This window comes from Lampetra planeri, chromosome 4, assembly GCF_965212315.1.
Source record: "Lampetra planeri chromosome 4, kcLamPlan1.2.h2, whole genome shotgun sequence".
Lineage (NCBI taxonomy): Eukaryota > Metazoa > Chordata > Hyperoartia > Petromyzontiformes > Petromyzontidae > Lampetra > Lampetra planeri.
Genome location: NC_136110.1, coordinates 21,419,516 through 21,438,895, shown reverse-complemented (window position 1 = coordinate 21,438,895; position 19,380 = coordinate 21,419,516). Strand labels below are relative to the sequence as shown.

General features: G+C 53.0%; 1 protein-coding gene across 2 annotated transcripts; it reads left to right on the top strand.

Annotated features, from left to right (window-relative positions):
* The first annotated feature begins 1,349 nt into the window (after positions 1–1,349).
* Positions 1,350–6,359, top strand: LOC144717826 (uncharacterized). Of its 2 annotated transcripts, none has more exons than XM_078593510.1 (3): positions 1,350–3,266; positions 3,799–3,909; positions 4,027–6,359. In XM_078593510.1, exons 1-3 carry the CDS (start codon positions 3,065–3,067, stop codon positions 4,974–4,976), a joined length of 1,263 nt encoding a protein of 420 aa, XP_078449636.1. In that variant the 5' UTR covers positions 1,350–3,064; the 3' UTR covers positions 4,977–6,359. The 2 variants fall into 2 exon arrangements, with proteins under 2 accessions (XP_078449636.1, XP_078449635.1); XM_078593509.1 differs by having other exon boundaries at positions 3,793–3,909.
* Positions 6,360–19,380: the final 13,021 nt, after the last annotated feature.

Below are 19,380 nucleotides of genomic sequence, written 5' to 3'. Positions count from 1 at the left end.
ACTTGTCTAGGAAGGCCTCGCCGAGTCTAAAGACTCCGTGTCAGGAGGGGGTCCTGCTTTGGGATGTCTTAAGATCTCCAGCATCTTGGTCATGAAACAAATACCTTGGATATGCAAGCAGAGTCTGGAGAGAGTGGGCAAGGCTAGAGGAAGAACTTTGGTCCTTATCTGTGTATGATAGTTCAATGTTAATGGGACATTTTACTGGTAGGAACCTCCTGGTTACACCAGCCCACAGGGGATTATTGTGTCCGTCCGTCGTGCATCAAAAAATGGGAGGGGCGGGGCTGGGTGGGGAAGGGCTGGGTGTGGAGGGTGGGGCTGGGTGGGGAGGGGCTGGTCACCCCGTGGTGCCCTTATAAAACTCAACGTTTAACCTACTCACGCCGGCTTGTGCCCGCCCTCACAGTCGGCCATATTTGCGGAATACACCACGCCGCCGTTGACCCTGGCCATTGACCGAGCAACCCAACGTTCCTACCAGCTCCCTCCGCAGGAATGTGTTAGTGAGGGACTGTTGTTATCTTGGTGTGGTCTGGGACTTTCTGCGATTTTTGCTGCTCTGCCCAAGCTTAATAAATCGGTCGTATACACTTAATTATTTTAATTGCATTTGGTGATTGGATTGCCATTTTCTATACTTTTTTTTGTATTTGTCGTAGTAATTTGCTGGCCCGTCCACACTGGACATACATCTATTGAAAAAAGAGGTTCACAGCTCATCGGATTCCTCCTGCAGCCAAAATAGAGATTCTGAGGAGAGTGGGCGGTGATCTATCAAGAGTGGGTGGGGCTAGACGATGGAGTGGGTGGGGCTATCGATAGTGGGCGGGGCTAGACGATGGAGTGGGTGGGGGCTATCGAGAGTGGGAGGGGCTAGATGATGGAGTGGGCGGGGCTATCGAGAGTGGGCGGGCCTAGACGATGGAGTGGGTGGGGGCTATCGAGAGTGGGCGGGGTTAGACGATGGAGTGGGTGGGGGCTATCGAGAGTGGGCGGGTCATAAATAAAGTTCGCGGGGCCAGACAGAGTGGGTGGGGCCCTGGACGGGCCTCCCCCTCGTCGCCCCTAGCGACGCGCATGCGCGGTGACAGTGCGAGGAGCCTGGGCCCAGATCACAGCCACCCGGGGTGAGGGTGGTGAGGGGGACGGGGTGAGGGTGGTGAGGGGGGCGGGGTGAGGGTGGTGAGGGGGGCGGGGTGAGGGGGGCGGGGTGAGGGTGGTGAGGGGGGCGGGGTGAGGGTGGTGAGGGGGGCGGGGTGAGGGTGGTGAGGGGGGCGGGGTGAGGGTGGTGAGGGGGGCGGGGTGAGGGTGGTGAGGGGGGCGGGGTAAGGGGTGAGGAGGGTGGTGATGGTTGGTAGGGATTGTGATGGCAGTGGTGGTGATTAGTCGTGGTGATGGTGATTGTGAGGGATTGTGATGGTAGTGGTGGTGATGGTCGTGGTGGTGATGGTCGTGGTGATGGTGATTGGTAGGGATTGTGATGGTAGTGGTGGTGATGGTGGTGATGGTCGTGGTGATGGTGGTGGCAGTGACGACTGCTCATAGTGTTGTTGTTGCTGTGGTGGTTGCGGTGACAGTGATGGCGATGTTAGTGTGGCGGTGCGCGCTGCGCTACGAATCTGTCAACACCCAGTGACGAGCATCTGAACCGGGGCTTCCCCTAGGTCCACTCAGCCTCAAATGAGTACCCGGCGTAGTCTGTAAACATCGCCACTGGGGAGACAAAGGCGGTCGGGAGTGGTGCTGACCACCACCCACCCCCTCGTGTGTTGTGCCGGCAGGTTGCTACTCGCTAACATCGCTTGCCCCAACATTCTGTTCAGGTTACACGGGGATCTTGGGTGATGTGGTGATGATGATGAGTGTGATGGCAATGTTGGTGGTGGGTGGTGGTGGTGACTGTGATTGTGGTGATGGTAGCAACAGCGGCCGTTCTTGGTGAGATTTCAGCGTTTCGTGAGGGTGATCGCAGTTGTAGTGATAGTTGAGGGTGTTGATAGTGGTAGTGGCAGTAGTGGTATGATGGTAGTGTGGTGGTATGATGGTAGTGTGGTGGTATGATGATAGTGTGGTGGTATGATGGTAGTGTCGTGGTATGATGATAGTGTGGTGGTATGATGATAGTGTGGTGGTATGATGATAGTGTAATATTAGCTGGTGACAGTCGTGGCTTTGATGATGGTGCTGTAGTTGGTGAGAGTATGGGGAGCGGTGGTGCAACGGTTAGCACGCTCACGGACAACATCAGGTCGACTCAGTCTCTGTTTATATAAAAACAATACCACTGGGGAGACAAAGGCGGCCGGGCGTGGTTGCTGGCCTTCTCGTGCCCTGGTGTCTTCATAGGTGATCGCTGACAGCGCTTGTCTCAGCAGCTGGTTCAGGTTACACGGTGGGGAGGGGATCGTTGTCTTGGTCGGGGTGGTGGTGGTGGTGGTAATAATGATAATGGGATTGATGATTATTCGTAATAATGCGGGTGACGGTGGTTGTGGTGGGATTGGTGGTCGGGGTGATGGCGGTCGTGATGGTGATGCCATTGATGGTGAGGGTGATGATGATCGTGGTGGTGACAGTGATGACCGCTGAGGTTAGAGTTGGTGGTCGTGTTTGGTGACGATCATGATGGTGATGAATAAAGTGATGATGATGTTCTAGGGATGCAGCCGATTCTCTCGTTTCTTTTGTCTTTTCTTCCGATTTTGCACAACCCATTTGAGAGAACAGTCCGCAGCAGGGGATATCTCAGAACTGCTTCTAAAATGTCGTCAGGTGACCTTAACCGCACGAGTTGGCATCGCTTTGTCACCCGTCCTGCCACACAGGCAGCAATGCCTATTGCATGGCAATCAAAACTTTGTTTTAATTCTCATCCATATCAAGTGCAAAGCCAGATGGAGTATATTTTGTGCGTTAATTGGTGACTGAGCTGGAACTCAAGTTTAATCACAGGCAGCTGAAACCCGGATTCTGACCCAGTATCTGAGCGGTGCCAACTCAGCAGTCGGCCTACAAGCCATCCGGCAGCTACGCCAGTCCTCTTCACGGTGCCGCCACGTTGATGCGTCTAACCGTGCATCATCTGCCGCTTGTCCCACAGCCCCGCGGCCTTGTCCCCCCCCCCCCCCAGCCCGTTGGGATGTCTGGCGGAGCGTGCTTCCCGCTGCCCGACGCGCCACCCCCGGCCCTGGCCATCCTCCAGGAAGCGGCAGCGCTCAACGGAGGCTGGGGAGAGTCCAGCTCAAGCTCTAACTGCTCAGATGGTTGTTGCCACGTCCTCTGCCACCCACCCACCCACTTACACTGATCCGCGTGATCCTTTACAATAGAGCCACGGTGGCGAGATGCTAACTACCTCGCCTGATATGCAGGAGGTCGTGGGTTTGAACCTGACCCTGATGCTTGCTGTATCATCGGAGTATGCGTATCTCTTTTTTACCGTGGAAAGATGTTAACTACCTCGCCGGGTATACAGGAGGTCGTAGGTTCGATCCCGACCCTGAAGCCTGTATATTTGGAGTTTGCATGTCTCTCTCCCCGTGGTCGTGTGGATTTTTCTCCGGGTCCTCCGGTTTTCCCCTCCACATTTTAGAAACGACTCCCTGGCCCCTGTTCAATTCCAAGCTCAAGACCTTACTTTATTTCTCTGCCTCTGAACGACTGCCTCTATCCAGAATAAATACACCCACTGTTTCTGTGCAGCATCTTGAGATGTTGTTGTATTTAGTTATATGAATCCACATTTGATTGTACAAGCAGTTTTTTTTAAATTTACGTTTCTTTTTCAAGCATCAGATGAATCGGATAGCTCTCAGGAGGAAGAGGAGCCTCTGACGGAAGAGGTGCCAGCCAGCGGCACGAGGCTACGGCGTGGACAGGGGCTCGTCCGCCAGCAGCGACATGACGGCAAGTCTCCCCAACACTTCCCCTCCGTCCCCAATCCCTTCTGCGCGACCGTGGGGCAAGTGTCGTCACCCCGGACGCCGTTGTGCTCGCGCCGACCGCTCCGATGTCGTCGTACAGGCGAAACCGACGGCGTGGCCGAGAGCGACGGCGACGGCTCCGACTCGGCGCCCGCTGACGAGGAGGAGGAGGCTCTCACGAGGCCGCGGCGCTCTGCCAACAGGAGCCGGCGTCAGCGTGGATCGCAGGAGACGCGCGCGCGGACGGGCACCAGCTCGGCGCCGGCCGACGCGGCGCACGCCTGCGGCGACTGCGCCAAGACGTTCGCCGGGCGCTCGGCTCTCGAAAGGCACCGGGGCAAGAAGCACGCGGCGTCACGCGCGAAGCCGCGCAGCCTGCAGTGCGAGGTCTGCAACAAGAAACTGGCCTCCTACAACGGGCTGTGGCGGCACCGTAAGACGCACACGGGCGCGCGGCCCTACCCGTGCGACGTGTGCGGCAAGAAGTTCTCGCGCCTCTCCAACGTGACGCGGCACAAGCGGCAGCACTCGGGCGAGGCGCCCAGCATGCCGCTGCAGTGCGCGCAGTGCGGCAAGCGCTTCCCGTACGCGTCGGCGCTGCGCGTGCACGCCCGCACCCACACGGGCGAGAAGCCGTACATGTGCGAGAGCTGCGGCAAGATCTTCTCGCACACGTCGGCGCTCAACGAGCACAAGCGCACGCACACGGGCGAGAAGCCCTTCGCCTGCGAGGTGTGCGGCAAGCAGTTCTCGCGCAACTCGGTGCTGGTCCTGCACCGCAAGATCCACGTGGGCAAGAAGGCGTTCATGTGCGACGAGTGCGGCAAGGAGTTCCTGCTCTTCTCGCACCTGGCGCTGCACACGCGCGTGCACACGGGAGAGAAGCCCTACAAGTGCCTGGAGTGCGGCCGCGCCTTTGCGCAGTCGTCCAACCTCACGAAGCACACGAGGACGCACACGGGCGAGAAGCCGCACAAGTGCGAGGTGTGCGGCAAGGGATTTTCGCAGGCGCGGCACCTCCTGCGCCACGTCACCACGCACTACAGCTGAGCGCCTGGGCCCCCGAGCGCCACGTCGCAACAACACAGCTGCCGATGAAATAACGATTCGTCATCGATTGACATCAAGCGTTATCTGGATTAACTTTTTTGTGCTTTTTTACACCAATTATACGGCGTTTGTGGTATTGGTGGAGTGACAAAGAACATGCCACTTGGAAGGCTCACACCGCAGGGTTTAAGGCTGGAATGCAGATTCGAACCCAAGATTTCAGCATTGCCAATGGCTCAGAATGAGCTCCCTGAGTCACCCGAATTAAAGTCACTTCTTAGCTGCACGGTACATGCATCGAATAATTTGTTGTAAGAATCGGTTGTTTTCAAGCCACATGGTTTTATACCACTACACCTTCCACTTGCGCCGTACGGGCAAACGAAAGAAAGGGGTTTGTGAATCGAATCTTGGCCACGAAGCGTCACAATTTTCTTGAGTCATGGCAGGTGCCGGATCGTTACGTCTTTCCATACATGACTGGCATGACGCACGGTCGCTGTAGATGTCAAGACTGATGTACACAACACTACGACATTGCACTTTTTTTAGGTTTGTTTATTAATTTTGTAACTAGCCTGGTGTCTGTAGGATGTGTTCGCTGATGCCCGGCGCGCGTATTTATGTTTAGTTATTGCCGTGTACATAGCGCTGACATCCCCGCGCCATAATTTCTTTACAGTGGAATGCGTGGAACTCGGCAGTTTACCAGCACAGGCTTTTTTTTGACGCGGTGCCTGCTCTCATTGCGTGTAATACATCCCTGTTGCCACCACTGCGGGGCCGGGTTTTGTGCGAAGATTGGAACAGAGACCACGAAGTGGCACTTCCGGTGTCATGCTCACTTACCAATGAGTAGTAAAGGTTTTTTGGGTTAGATCGCGTAAGTGTAAATGTGTTGAAACCCTCCACCACCCGGCACAGCCAATTAGTAAGGGAATTGTCACGTCAAAAAAACGCCAAATTTACAATTTGAGTACGCCCGATGATGCTGGATGTAATTAGCAACTAAAGTTGGCTGTGTTGGATGGTGGAGGATTTCGACACATTTATACTTACGCGATCTAACCAAAAAGCCTTTATTATAAATAATATTAGCCGCGAAAGCCTCCGTGTTAAACTCACTTACGAATGTCCAAAGAGGTCGTCGGTGTAGAGCCTGGTGCCCACGTAGGAAGTTTTGCAGGTGACCTGGGGTGATGACATTTATCCAGATGGTAACCACTTAAGATGACCACACCTTTAGTGACACCAATTATGTGTAAGTCCTACTCGTTTGAATTTCTAACGCAAATCACTTGCATTGCTCACATCAAGATATGGGTGTTGTTCAAGTTTTGATTTCTCGGGTGATATTGCCGCCAGTAAAGAAAACAGAGTGAAGCAGTAATGTCTTTTATTATTTATTCAGGAAAGCCTCGCTGAGTCTCAATACTTGTATGCTGTGGGCTCCTGCACTGGGTTGTTCGGGCAGTTGCTCTTTAAGTTGTTTCACTACAAGTGGGAGGGATTTACACCATAGGATCCTCCTTTGCCAGTAGCAAAATATGATAATTGTTTTTTTACCCTTTTATCTGGCAACAAAACTGACACCTTTTTTACAAGGAGTCATGTTTGCATTGACCACAATACCTGCGGTCAGAAAGGCGCCTTTTGGCGTCATCTGGTCCAACACCATGTGAGACTGGGCTCTAAGAAAAGCTGTCTCGGGTGTGGACCAATCAATTTCAAGGACAGTGCATACATTATCAGTTGTGTTTTTTTTGCATTCTGACCGCAAGTATTGTGGTCTATGCAAACATGACTCCTTGTAAAAAAGGTGTCAGTTTTGTTGCCAGATAAAAGGGTAAAAAAACAATTATCAAGTGGGAGGGAATTAGTGTGCCCGGAGATAACCCACGCACACGAGGAGAGAACACAATAAATATCCATCCACATGGGTTCATATTCTTAGGTTTTTTCGGTAAAGTCACGTGACTTTACCGAACAAACCTAAGAATATGAATCCTTGCAGTCACGAAAGCTTCAAATCTAGACATCCACATGGGTTCACATAGTCACTTTCTGTGCTGCCATCACGTGGCCCGCAGACTTGTTGAGTTTCACAGAATTCTGCGCGGTCCACTCAGCCATGCATCCAGAGCGCTCGCTTAACGGCAAGCACGATCACACGCCGCTAAATGGTCATGTCGTATGTTGTGGGGCTGTTGACCTTCAACTGACAGTGTGTGTGTGTGATGTCCGAGCAAGGCACCAGAGTCACCATCATGCCCATATCGCACTACTTTCACCCGCACTACTTTCACGCAATATAGCGTCGTGTGACTGTACGCGTAGATTTTCTTTCTTGTGGCCAATGAAGAACAAACATTCGACATTCTGTTCTAAGTGACTTAGGGGCCGTCCATAAATGACGTCACGCACCTAGGGGGGGGGGGTCAGACATTTGTGACGATGTGTGACGAGGGGGGGGGTTGAGAAATGTGACGTCACATCAAAATGCGCAACTTTAAATAAATATAGACAGTACGTTCTACTTAATTAGATAGACTTTTAATAAATGTTTTCTCCGACAACATCAGAGTGCAGCGCCACATTAAATACGCATTACAATGACAATAGTTTAAAGCGATTTGAAGCATGTTTTATTTTCAAAATTTAAATATGGTTTTGGTAGGGGGGGGTAGAGCTTTGTGACGTCATATTTCAGGGGGGGGGGGGGGTCCTGACTTTTCGTGACGCCGTGTGACGAGGGGGGGGGGGTCAAAAATCGCGTGACGTCTTTTATGGACGGCCCCATAGCCATTCCGTTCGGCTACAGGTTGAGCTGCACCAGGTGGAGTGCAGCATTAATCGAGACATCCACTCCTTGTGCTCGGCGTTGGTGATGGCAAAGCAGCATTTGCAGAAGCGTTACAATCGCCAGCAACAGTAACCGACGCAGCAGCAGCAGCAGAAACATTGGAGAGTGGCATGGCCTAGCGATGGTGCGCTGTCTGATTGTTGTAGAGCTTCACAGTTCGAATCCATAAAAAATTAACCCGTAAAAACACATTTTTCACTATAAATCCTTTATATGCGTGGCGGCTAGAGTCCTCTCGTCCTCTGGCTTGAGATGGCTGCCACCTATGGGTCAGATAATTGCCTGCCACCATTAAGCAATTGGTAATTAAATATATTTTTTTTCCCCTAAAAAGTGTAACATTTTTGAATATTTTTCTTTCACGAAAATAAATTGTCACGCACAACGAGTCTGTGTGCAAAATGTCAGCTCGATTGGATCACGGGAAGTGGGTTAAAAAACGACCGAAAGATTTGCACGGTCGTAAGCGCGCAAGCAAGCAAGTGAACTTAATATAAAGGATTTAAAAAAATATGCGTCATCTGCTTTGTAGTCGCCGTTGACGATCCTTGATGTCATCCGCAAAAGTTGGTCATCATGTACCAGCCTCGTGGCGCAAATATTTAAAAAGTTGAAAAATGGGCGAGCTGATGAGCGAGCTGATGAGCGAGCTGATGAGCTGTGTGTAGTGGAAGCCGGGCAGTGTGGTGATGGTGGTGGGCTCGCTGATGAGTTGTGTGTTGTGGAAGCCGGGCAGTGTGGTGATGGTGGTGGGCTCGCTGATGAGCTGTGTGTAGTGTAAGCCGAGCAGTGTGGTGATGGTGGTGGGCTCGTGGATGAGCTGTGTGTAGTGTAAGCCGGGAAGTGTGGTGATGGTGGTGGGCTCGCTGATGAGCTGTGTGTAGTGGAAGTCGGGCAGTGTGGTGATGGTGGTGGGCTCGCTGGTGAGCTGTGTGTTGTGGAAGTCGGGCAGTGTGGTGATGGTGGTGGGCTCGCTGATGAGCTGTGTGTAGTGAAAGTCGGGCAGTGTGGTGATGGTGGTGGGCTCGCTGGTGAGCTGTGTGTTGTGGAAGTCGGACAGTGTGGTGATGGTGGTGGGCTCGCTGATGAGCTATGTGTAGTGAAAGTCGGGCAGTGTGGTGATGGTGGTGGGCTCGCTGGTGAGCTGTGTGTTGTGGAAGTCGGACAGTGTGGTGATGGTGGTGGGCTCGCTGATGAGCTGTGTGTAGTGAAATCCGGGCAGTGTGGTGATGGTGGTGGGCTCGCTGATGAGCTGTGTGTAGTGGAAGTCGGGCAGTATGGTGGTGGTGGTGGGCTCGCTGGTGAGCTGTGTGTAGTGGAAGCCGGGCAGTGTGGTGGTGGTGGGCTCGCTGATGAGCTGTGTATAGTGGAAGCCGGGCAGTATGGTGATGGTCGTGGGCTCGCTGATGAGCTGTGTGTAGTGGAAGCCGGGCAGTGTGGTGGTGGTGGTGGGCTCGCTGATGAGCTGTGTATAGTGGAAGCCGGGCAGTATGGTGATGGTGGTGGGCTCGCTGATGAGCTGTGTGTAGTAGAAGCCGGGCAGTATGGTGATGGTGGTGGGCTCGCTGATGAGCTGTGTGTAGTGGAAGCCGGGCAGTGTGGTGGTGGTGGTGGGCTCGCTGATGAGCTGTGTATAGTGGAAGCCGGGCAGTATGGTGATGGTGGTGGGCTCGCTGATGAGCTGTGTATAGTGGAAGCCGGGCAGTATGGTGATGGTGGTGGGCTCGCTGATGAGCTGTGTGTAGTGGAAGCCGGGCAGTGTGGTGGTGGTGGTGGGCTCGCTGATGAGCTGTGTGTAGTGTAAGCCGAACAGTGTGGTGATGGTGGTGGGCTCGCTGATGAGCTGTGTGTATTGTAAGCCGGGCAGTGTGGTGATGGTGGTGGGCTCGCTGATGAGCTGTGTGTAGTGTAAGCCGGGCAGTGTGGTGATGGTGGTGGGCTCGCTGATGAGCTGTGTGTAGTGTAAGCCGGGCAGTGTGGTGATGGTGGTGGGCTCGCTGATGAGCTGTGTGTAGTGTAAGCCGAGCAGTGTGGTGATGGTGGTGGGCTCGTTGATGAGCTGTGTGTAGTGTAAGCCGGGAAGTGTGGTGATGGTGGTGGGCTCGCTGATGAGCTGTGTGTAGTGTAAGCCGGGCAGTGTGGTGATGGTGGTGGGCTCGCTGATGAGCTGTGTGTAGTGGAAGCCGGGCAGTATGGTGGTGGTGGTGGGCTCGCTGATGAGCTGTGTGTATTGGAAGCCGGGCAGTGTGGTGATGGTGGTGGGCTCGCTGATGAGCTGTGTGTAGTAGAAGCCGGGCAATGTGGTGGTGGTGGTGGGCTCGCTGATGAGCTGGGTGCTGTGGAAGCCGGGCAGTGTGATGATGATGTTGGGCACGTTGCTTGAATCCCATGCATTGGTCCACGCCGTTTCGATGCTGAAATTCACGTCACTCACGGCTGCGTGCGCGTTTACAAAACGGATGAGTCCTGCATCTCATCCGTGGATGTTGGATGTTTTTTTGGCGGTGGTGCGGTTGTTGACAGTCCAAGAAGCCAACACCCAAGTATCTATACATAGCCACGCGGGACTTGGGTATGTAGCCGACTTATCGTTGAGTTGAGTCAAATATATTCGTACACTGACGATGCGTGTCTGACCATTCGTGAAAGTACTTTTCAAATTGATGAGAATGTTTGGGATCATGGAACAAATCGGAGAACACAAGGCAGTGCGTACGAGACAACCAGTACGGACGAGAGAGTAGCGACAAGCTCGGACAAACAAGACGAAAGGTTCATTTTCGATTTAAAGCTTTCGTGACTGCAGGGATTCATCTTCTTGGTTCTTTCGGTAAAGTCATTCAGACACTGTCTTCCCGACAGACCTGTTCTTCACCTGAGGACGGCTGCTTGCGTTGTGGCCGAAACGTCGTGAGAATTATTATGTTTTATTTTTATTATTTTATTATTTCCCTTCTTCGTGACTTTACCGAAAGAACCAAGAAGATGAATGGTTCATTATCAAGGTTTGTTTGGGTTACATCACGTAAGTTTTAATGTGTCGTAACCCTCCACCACCCGACACAGCCAATTAGTAAGGGGTTTGTCACGGAAACAAAACGTCAATTAGTTACTCCTTCAGCCCACCGGTGTGTTGGAGAGTAAATCTAAAACATTTACAATTTGAGTAGGACGACGTTTCGCTGGTAATTACATCCAGCATCATCGGGCGATTTGCCAGAAGAGTGAGGACATCCATCTGCTTCCAGTCTTATATAGAGCAGCAGGATGACGTCATAACGTAACCAAATCGTCGTCAATCGTTAAATCGTGACCCGATTCCGGCAAGAGCGTGAATCTTTTGTGGCGTGAGACTCGTTGCTCGACGAAATTTACAATTACATCGGTCTAACCACAAAGTGGTGCAGAATGAAATATTGCCGCTCTGAAACAAGAAGTTAAAGTGTTCAATCTGTGCAGCCCTAGCCCTGTACCCCAACACGAACACTCTTTTTACCCACGCATGGTCATGGCAAACAAAGACTGTTGGAGCAAGTGATGTTTGCGAGCACCTATGAAGGCTGGCACGGCACACGGAGGGGGTGGGTGGCCAGCACCACGCCCGGCCGCACCAGGTACTCATTTGAGGCTGGGTCGACCTAGGGGAGGCCCAGAACCGGTTCAGACAATCGTCACCGGTGTCGGCCGTGAGCGGGAATGGAACCCGGGTCGCCGGGATCGTAGCGCAGCGCGCTAACCGCTGTACCACCGCTCCCCACTGGTCATGGCACACGCGCACGCACCAACACCACATGTGATGGGGCAGCAAAACAGCACGACCACTCGCTGGGGACTGATGTCATAGGCTGATATGTCAAAAAGGTTGATGTGTAAACATTTAAGTACTTCTTAAAAATATAGTTAAACCATGTACAAATAGGTAACGGGACAAAAATAAATTGTAAACTAATTTGAACATCGTAACACGTTTCACTGTGTACTTTTAAAAGTAATCTAATGTACACGAGATTAGGAAATGCATGTATGTATGTCAAAGGGTTATATTTGCGAACATCTGTAGAAATTCGGTGACGCCTCGCACAAATACCGTGCTGGGTGCGGCCAATTAAAATGTTCAGAGCAGAATTTGCGATGTTGTGCTGCAGCGTTTTCCCCTATAGCAGCAGCATGTGTGAAGTGCGCCTTTGCTCCGAGAGCGAAGCAAATGGAAATAAAAAAAATATATTTGACTGAGTAGGTGGGGCCAAAACGGAGAGGGAACAAATCTGTTGTTAAGTCATTTTGAGTAATCGGCGAATACTTGAGCTGTCCGAACCCCCACAATAGGTGCCCAGGCTGTTACTAGCCTTACACATTCCTGCGGAGGGAGCTGGTAGGAACGTTGGGTTGCTCGGTCAATGGCCAGGGTCAACGGCGGCGTGGTGTATTCCGCAAATATGCCCGACTGTGAGGGTGGACAACCTCCGAATGTGGGCCTGACTTAAGTTTCTGATGCAGATCTTAACAGTAAATTAAACACATTCATATTATTGGTTATTTCGGTAAAGTCACGTAAATAGACAACAAAAAATCCCAAAATGATTTTTTTTACAGTTTACAGTCAAAGAATTCACAGCCCTTTTGTCGGTTCGTTTTTGCATGAAGTTCCCCCCCAAGCTGCGCAAGTCACGAGGGTTTGTTTTGATCATACTTCACCAGTGCTGGTCAGTGCGGGTTGGTGAAGGGGTAGGGGCAGGGACGCCCAGGACCGGTTTAAATGTCATTTTAGCCATTGTCCGAGAATTGAACTTGGGGCAGAGGGTCCACGTCGCGATGCGCCACCCGCTTCATGCCGGCTTACAACGACTGAGCGGAGGTCTCAGTTGAAGAAGTGCGTGGAATGTTCTTAGTGAAATGTGAAGGCAAACCCATCTTGGGGCAACAACAACAGCAACAAAACACCACGGATTTCTCACTCTGTAAAAGTGCGTGAGCCGCACGAATGTTAACACCGTTGTATAAAGCATGAACAGGACCCTGCGGGGTGGGCTGGTAGGAATAATACTAATACCGGTACAGGGATATCGACCGCACACACATGCGCACACACACACGCACATACGCGCACACACGCACATACACGTACACACGCACACACACACACGCACACACACCGCACGCACACACACACACACGTACACACACATGCACGCACGCACACGTAATGAAGTTGTGTTGCTACGCTTCCATTTCGCCGTGAATAACGATCCGAAGCCCATAGCGCCCATTCATCACGCCGCTCGAGTGGGCCGGACACGCACACACACACACGCACACAGTCACACATATACACACACGCACGCACACACAACAACCGCCATTCGCCACTAAGTGGCGGTGACGTCACCACGACGCTTGTGCCAGGCCATGTGCACCTTGAGGCCACGTGAAGTGTCGAACGCCCGCTGGCAGGAGGTCACGGGGCAGACCCAGGTGCCACGGGTCGACTGACCGAGATGACCGAGATGACTGGCTGATGCACCACCTGTGCCCCCTACTGTGCCAACTTGCTGTGCTTTAGCCACCCGGCGCTCCGCTCGTTGTTGTGAGCGTCGCTCCTCCGCCCTCCGTTGTTGTTGGAGGGCGACTGCCTCCAACTGCCCAGTAGCGTCCTTCACGAGCCTCCTCCACTGAGGCCGATCTTGACACCGCTGGTACCAGTCATCGGCAAGTCCACTCAGCTCCACGTCCTCCTGTACCACATCACTCCATCTCTTCTCTAGCCCGTGCCGCGCCCGTTTAGCCCCCTCGATCCGGCCGAACAAAAGCTGTTTAGGCATGCGGTGGCTGGGCATGCGGGCTACATGACCCAGCCAACGCAGCCTTGCCTGCCGGAGGAGCTCACTGATGGGACTTTGCCCAGATCTTTCAAGGACTTGTGAGCTCCTCACACAATCCAGCCTGGTTAAACCCAGGATGGATCGTAGGCAGGCCAGCCTAAATGTTTCCAACCGGCGAAGATGCTCCACTAGGGGGGTCCACGTTTCGCAAGCATAGAGAAGGGAGGGAATGACCGTGGCCGAGAAGACCTGAAGCTTCGTGCGGAGCGACAGACCAGGTAGCTTCCACACAGCGTTACGCAACCGATGAAAAGATATTGCCGCTCGACTGATTCGGAGTGAGACCTCTGCTGATAAACTGGAGCCGGTCATGAGCACACTGCCCAGGTATGGGAAACTCTCTACTCTCTCCACAACTGCCCCATCACCGATTGGGAGTTGTGGGGGCGGAGTGCCCGATGGTACAAAATACCCAGGCAGGTGCTTAGTTTTGGTGGGGCTGATGGTAAGGCCCCACCTCTTAGTGGCACGCTCCAGTCTCAGCAGCAGCGTCTCCAACTCCTCTTCTGAATGAGCAGCTATTACCAAATCATCGGCATACATAACGTGGTTGACCAATAGGGAGCCATCCCTTGATCGCACCCGGGCGTCGATCAGCCTCCCATTGTATCTGTACCAAATGGTAATTCCCCCGGTACAGCTATTGAAGGCTTCACGAACTACGCAGTCGAAATAAATGTTAAATAATGTGGGAGCCAGAGGACATCCCTGTCGCACCCCAAGGTGTACAGGGAAAGGCTCCGACTCCCGGCCACGTAGTTTTACCCGGGCCCGCTCACCATCATGAAGGTCCTTAATGATCGTGAGCAGAGGGTCAGGGACTCCGAAAGCACGAAGAACAACCCAGAGCCCAGTCCTACTGATGGTATCATAGGCCTTGACCAGGTCAATAAAGCAGAGATGTAGGTCTTTTTGGAATTCCCTACACCTCTGCTGTAGCAGACGGACAGAAAATATGGCATCTGTGCAGGACCGCCCTTTCCTGAAACCACATTGGGGCTCCGCAAGCCTCTCCTCAGCATGCCTAGCAAGGCGATGTTGAATAATCCTTGCCAGGACCTTACCCGGCACACTGAGGAGTGAGATGCCCCTGTAGTTGTTACAGTCGGTACGGTCCCCCTTCTTAAAGAGGGGGACCACCAGGGCATCCTTCCAGTCCTGCGGAACCCGTCCAGTGGTCCAGACTGTTGTTATGATGTCATATAGGGCAGTCTGTGCACAAACGCCACCCTCCCTCAGCATTTCGCCTGGGAGATCATCTCTGCCCGGTGCCTTCCCTGGTCTCAGACTCCGGATCGCCCTCAGTACTTCCTCAACAGCCGGTACCTCAGCCAGCCACTCACAGGGGGTGACCTCTTCCAATATTTGAGGCACCGCAGCCTCAGCAGGGTTATCCCCACTTTGTGCCATGATGTTTTCCTGGCTGAGAGATTTTCCCTCCCCCAGGACCTCACAGAAATGCTCAGCAAATCTGCAAACCTGTTCCTGGGGGTCGGAGATTGGATCACCGTTTTTTCCTCTAATGATGGTAATAGGTGTGGCGCTGCAGGTTACTTTTTTGATGGAGTTAAATAGTGATTTGTGATCGCGGGCCACTGAGGCAGACTCCATCTCCTCAGCAACCCGCGACCACCACCCATCCTTACAGCGCCTCACGGCTCTCCGAACCTCCGAGCGAAGGCTGCGGTAAACCTCCTCATTCTCTGACGTGGGATGCTGTAGGCGATGAGAGTGGGCCTGTCGCTTTTTCTCAATTAACCTGAACACCTCCTCCGTCAGCCAGGGTTCCCGGGGAGGTCTGGACCGCGTACCCAAAGCAGCCATTGCAGCTGCATGAGTCACAGTCTTAAACCTCGCCCATTTACCCTCGACATCAGGTGGAGTGGGGGACGATGCCAACCCCAGCTGCAAGCGATGATGAAATTCTCGCTTGCAACTTTCATCAGCTAACTTAGACCAGGCCACTTTTGGTTGGAATGGGATCCTGGGTGTACACCCACCACCGGAGTGGAAGAATGGCAGGCGCATCTTACAGATGACTAGTCGATGGTCAGAGGGCAGATCAGCTCCACGGTAGGTCCTGGTGTCAAGGACATGGGCTCGCATCCGCTGGTCCGTCACTACGTAGTCCAGCAGATGTTCTTGCTTGGACCCGGCATGCATCCATGATGTTGTGTGGATGCGCCGATGCCGGAAGAGTGTGTTGGTAATTACAAGCCCATGGGCTGCACAAAAATCTAGCAGCCTCCTACCGTTATTATTGAGCTGATCTGGCCCATGCCTTCCAATCACTCCAGACCAGGTGCCAGCATCATGACCAACTCGGGCATTGAAGTCACCCAACAAGATGACTCTGTCCCGAGTGGCCACTTTAGCCAGCACCTGTGACAGGAGGTCATAGAAAGCGTCCGACTCATCGGCTTTGCCTGCATCCCTCCACAGATGTTCGTCTTCGGTGGGGGCATAAGTAACCACGACCACCACTCCTCGCCTCTGGTTGATGGGAAGGCGAGCCCAAAGTATCCTGGGGCTTACAGCTTCCCACACCTCACCGCCACGCTCCCACGCCCCCTTCATTCTTTTGTTCAGAAGAAGAGCCACACCCTGTTGTTTGGCAGTCTCCTGCCCCGAGTAGAGGACTGTCCACCCCTCATGGTGGCAGGAGCCAGAACCGGTCCACCGGACCTCCTGAATGCCACAGAGATCCAGGCGGTACCGGTCCAGCTCCCGACAGAGGAGTGGCAGCCTCTCCTCCGCAGTGAGCGTTCGAACATTCCACGTGGCCATCCGCAATGGTTTTTCGTTGTTTCTGGAGGAGCCCCGAGGGTTAAAATTCAATCTCCTGGCTCCACCAAATGGGGTTTGGCCAGGAGACGTCATAAAAGCCTGACCCCCCGGGGCCTCCGGCACAAGCTTATTAATTACAGGTTTATGTTTACTTCGTAGTTTAGTGGTGGTTAATTGAAGGTGGAGGGGTTACCAGCCCCTCGCACCCGTCCAGAGCCCCCGTTTAGCCACTGTGGTGGTCACAGACGCCATGAGGGGAGAGGCCAATGGGCATTGGCCCTCCCCCCACAGCACTGCCCACGACAATGTTGCCCGTCCGGCACCGCGAGGAGGTAGGAGGTTGTTTTGCCGGACACACACGCACACACAGACACGCACACACACGCGCATACACACGCACACACACACGCACACACATACACACACACACGCGCACACACGCGCACACACACACGCACCTCTCACCTGCAAGGCAGCGGTCGCCGCTTCTCCTCCCACATCTCTCGTCGCGGCAGCTGTAACGATGGTGCAAGTTTGTTTTTATCATCAATTCCTCCTCCACCCCTCCCCGCCACTGTTCACCCACCAGAATAAATGAGTTCGCCCATAGTCAGTCGATCAAAAAGTTTCGCCGTGAGGCGCCGGAAGCGACGGCCATCTTGTTTAATTCACAGATCGCAGGGGGAGCGGGCGGCCATCTTGTCGGACAGGGTCATGCCAAGTGTTTGCAGTAGGGGGCGATGTTGACGGACGGACGGACGGACACATTAATCTATTGGTGGTCTGGTCCACTTCGTTCCTACCAGTAAAAACAGAGACGTATCCGCATGGAGGGCTTTCCGCACCGGTCAGCACACGTGTCTTCAAAAATTACTCACACCGACACGTTGTAACAAGTCACCTGCTTACACTTTATTCACCTGTTTTTGCGCCAGTTGTAGGCACTCCTATAACTATCTGTACGGTCACTTATACTTAACTTCTCCCCGCTCTTATCTATTCTGCACCTCATTTATCCTGCACTCAGTGGCTCCGCACACAGCGTCTCCGCACACAGCAACTTCGCATCTCCCCCGCTGCCCTCACCTACGTTCCCCCAGACCCGCTCACCCATCTGTCCTGGGCGGGGGGTTCAGCCAACACCCGCCCGGCGACGGCACGAGGGTTGAGGTCCCGTTGACGGCTGGAGCGGCAGCGGCGAGATGTCTTCACTCTTGCTTCCCGGCAACAACTGCCCTCGCTCCCACACACTCCCGCTTATATCCCCCTGTTCATCCCGAGCCCTCACGTGCTACCACTTAAGCGCCAGTTGCCCCATTAATCTCTGTTATCATCACCCCCCATCTCCCGTCTCCTAGGCGCCAACCTCGGGTCACAGCGTAGCGCCTGTTTGCCCTCCGTTGCACCCGCTTAACTGTGCGCACCGCGTATTTCTCTCCTCTACACGTGTACTACAGCGCGTGTGTGTGCATGGGGAACGATAGTGTAGCGGTTAGCGCGCTACGCTACGAACCCGGCAAACCCGAGTTCGATTCCCGCTCACGACCAACACCCAGTGATGATTATTTGAAGCGGTCCTGGGCCTGAGTACCTGGTGCGGTGTATAAAAACATCGCCACTGGGCAAACAAAGGCAGCTGGGCGTGGTGCTGGCCACCCACATCTCACTGTCGTTAATAATGCTGAGTGTGAACACGTTTTTTTTACCGAGATGTTCAGATCGTTTTAAACGTGGTATGCTGCTGGCCCCCTCACAGTTGCAAGTTGAAGTGTTGCGTTACAACACTACAACTTGCAACGACCACAGCACAGGTGCGAAATGCCACTGGCCAGCAATGTGCTGGGTAATAAGCAACGCAATGCATTGCTTGGCTGCAGTGAATACAACAAATACTGTCAGATGTCCCTGCCCTCGGTAAATTCAACACAGGAAGTCTTCACAGGCTGGTGAAGATGCAAGTTAAACTTCACACTGCCAAAGAGAGGACAAAGCAAATTACTAGCAAGAATAAAACGGTTAACATTACAAATAAAACCTAGCTCGAGGGGAAATTAAGCTGGTTTAAAGTAAAAGACCCATTTCCCGAGAGATACAAAATTACGTAACTAATATTACCACTGCTTTACATGGTGGCGACATGTTATCTCCCTCGCCTGGTAAGTAGGAGATCGCAGGTACGATTCCGACCCTGACGCCTGCTGTATATTTGGAGTTTGCGTGTCTCTTTCACCGTGAACGCGTGGATTTTTTTCCGGGTCCTCCCAGTTTTCCCTCCACAATTAGAATCAACGTGAGTTTAAACTATTTGGCTGATCTAAATTTTCACACGTGACAAGCCACTTCGTCCAGCTATCATTTGTGGCCAGGTCGCTTCTGAAAAAGAGCTACATAGCTCAGTGGGCCTTACCTGGTAAAAAAAAAGTTAAATAATAAGATAACTCGCGTATAGTGGGATGAATAGGTTACAGTGGTAAAAAACATTTGGCTGCGTCCAATCATGAGGAGGCACGCATCCACATGAAGACAAATGGCTTGATGGTCTGTTTATACACATTGAAACATGACACTTGAATCCATAGCAAACTCCCATCGGAGCCACGTCATTTAAAACCTACAACAGGGGAGTGTTGTGCAATTGTAGTGACTGTGAATGTCACTGTGTGGTGCCGGGCTTACGAGGCCACGTTAATGTGTTGGCATTGTGTAGCCCGCTTACTGGGCGTAGTAGCAGCCCTAGCGGGGCTTGGGTGAGCGCTGGTTAGCAAGGAGGCACCACGTACAGTGTGCGGTGCGGGCTCCCGGTGAGAGAGCGAGAGGGAGCGTCAGCCAGCCAGGGTTACGTTGGGGCATGATACGCTGGTTGACCTGCCGACAC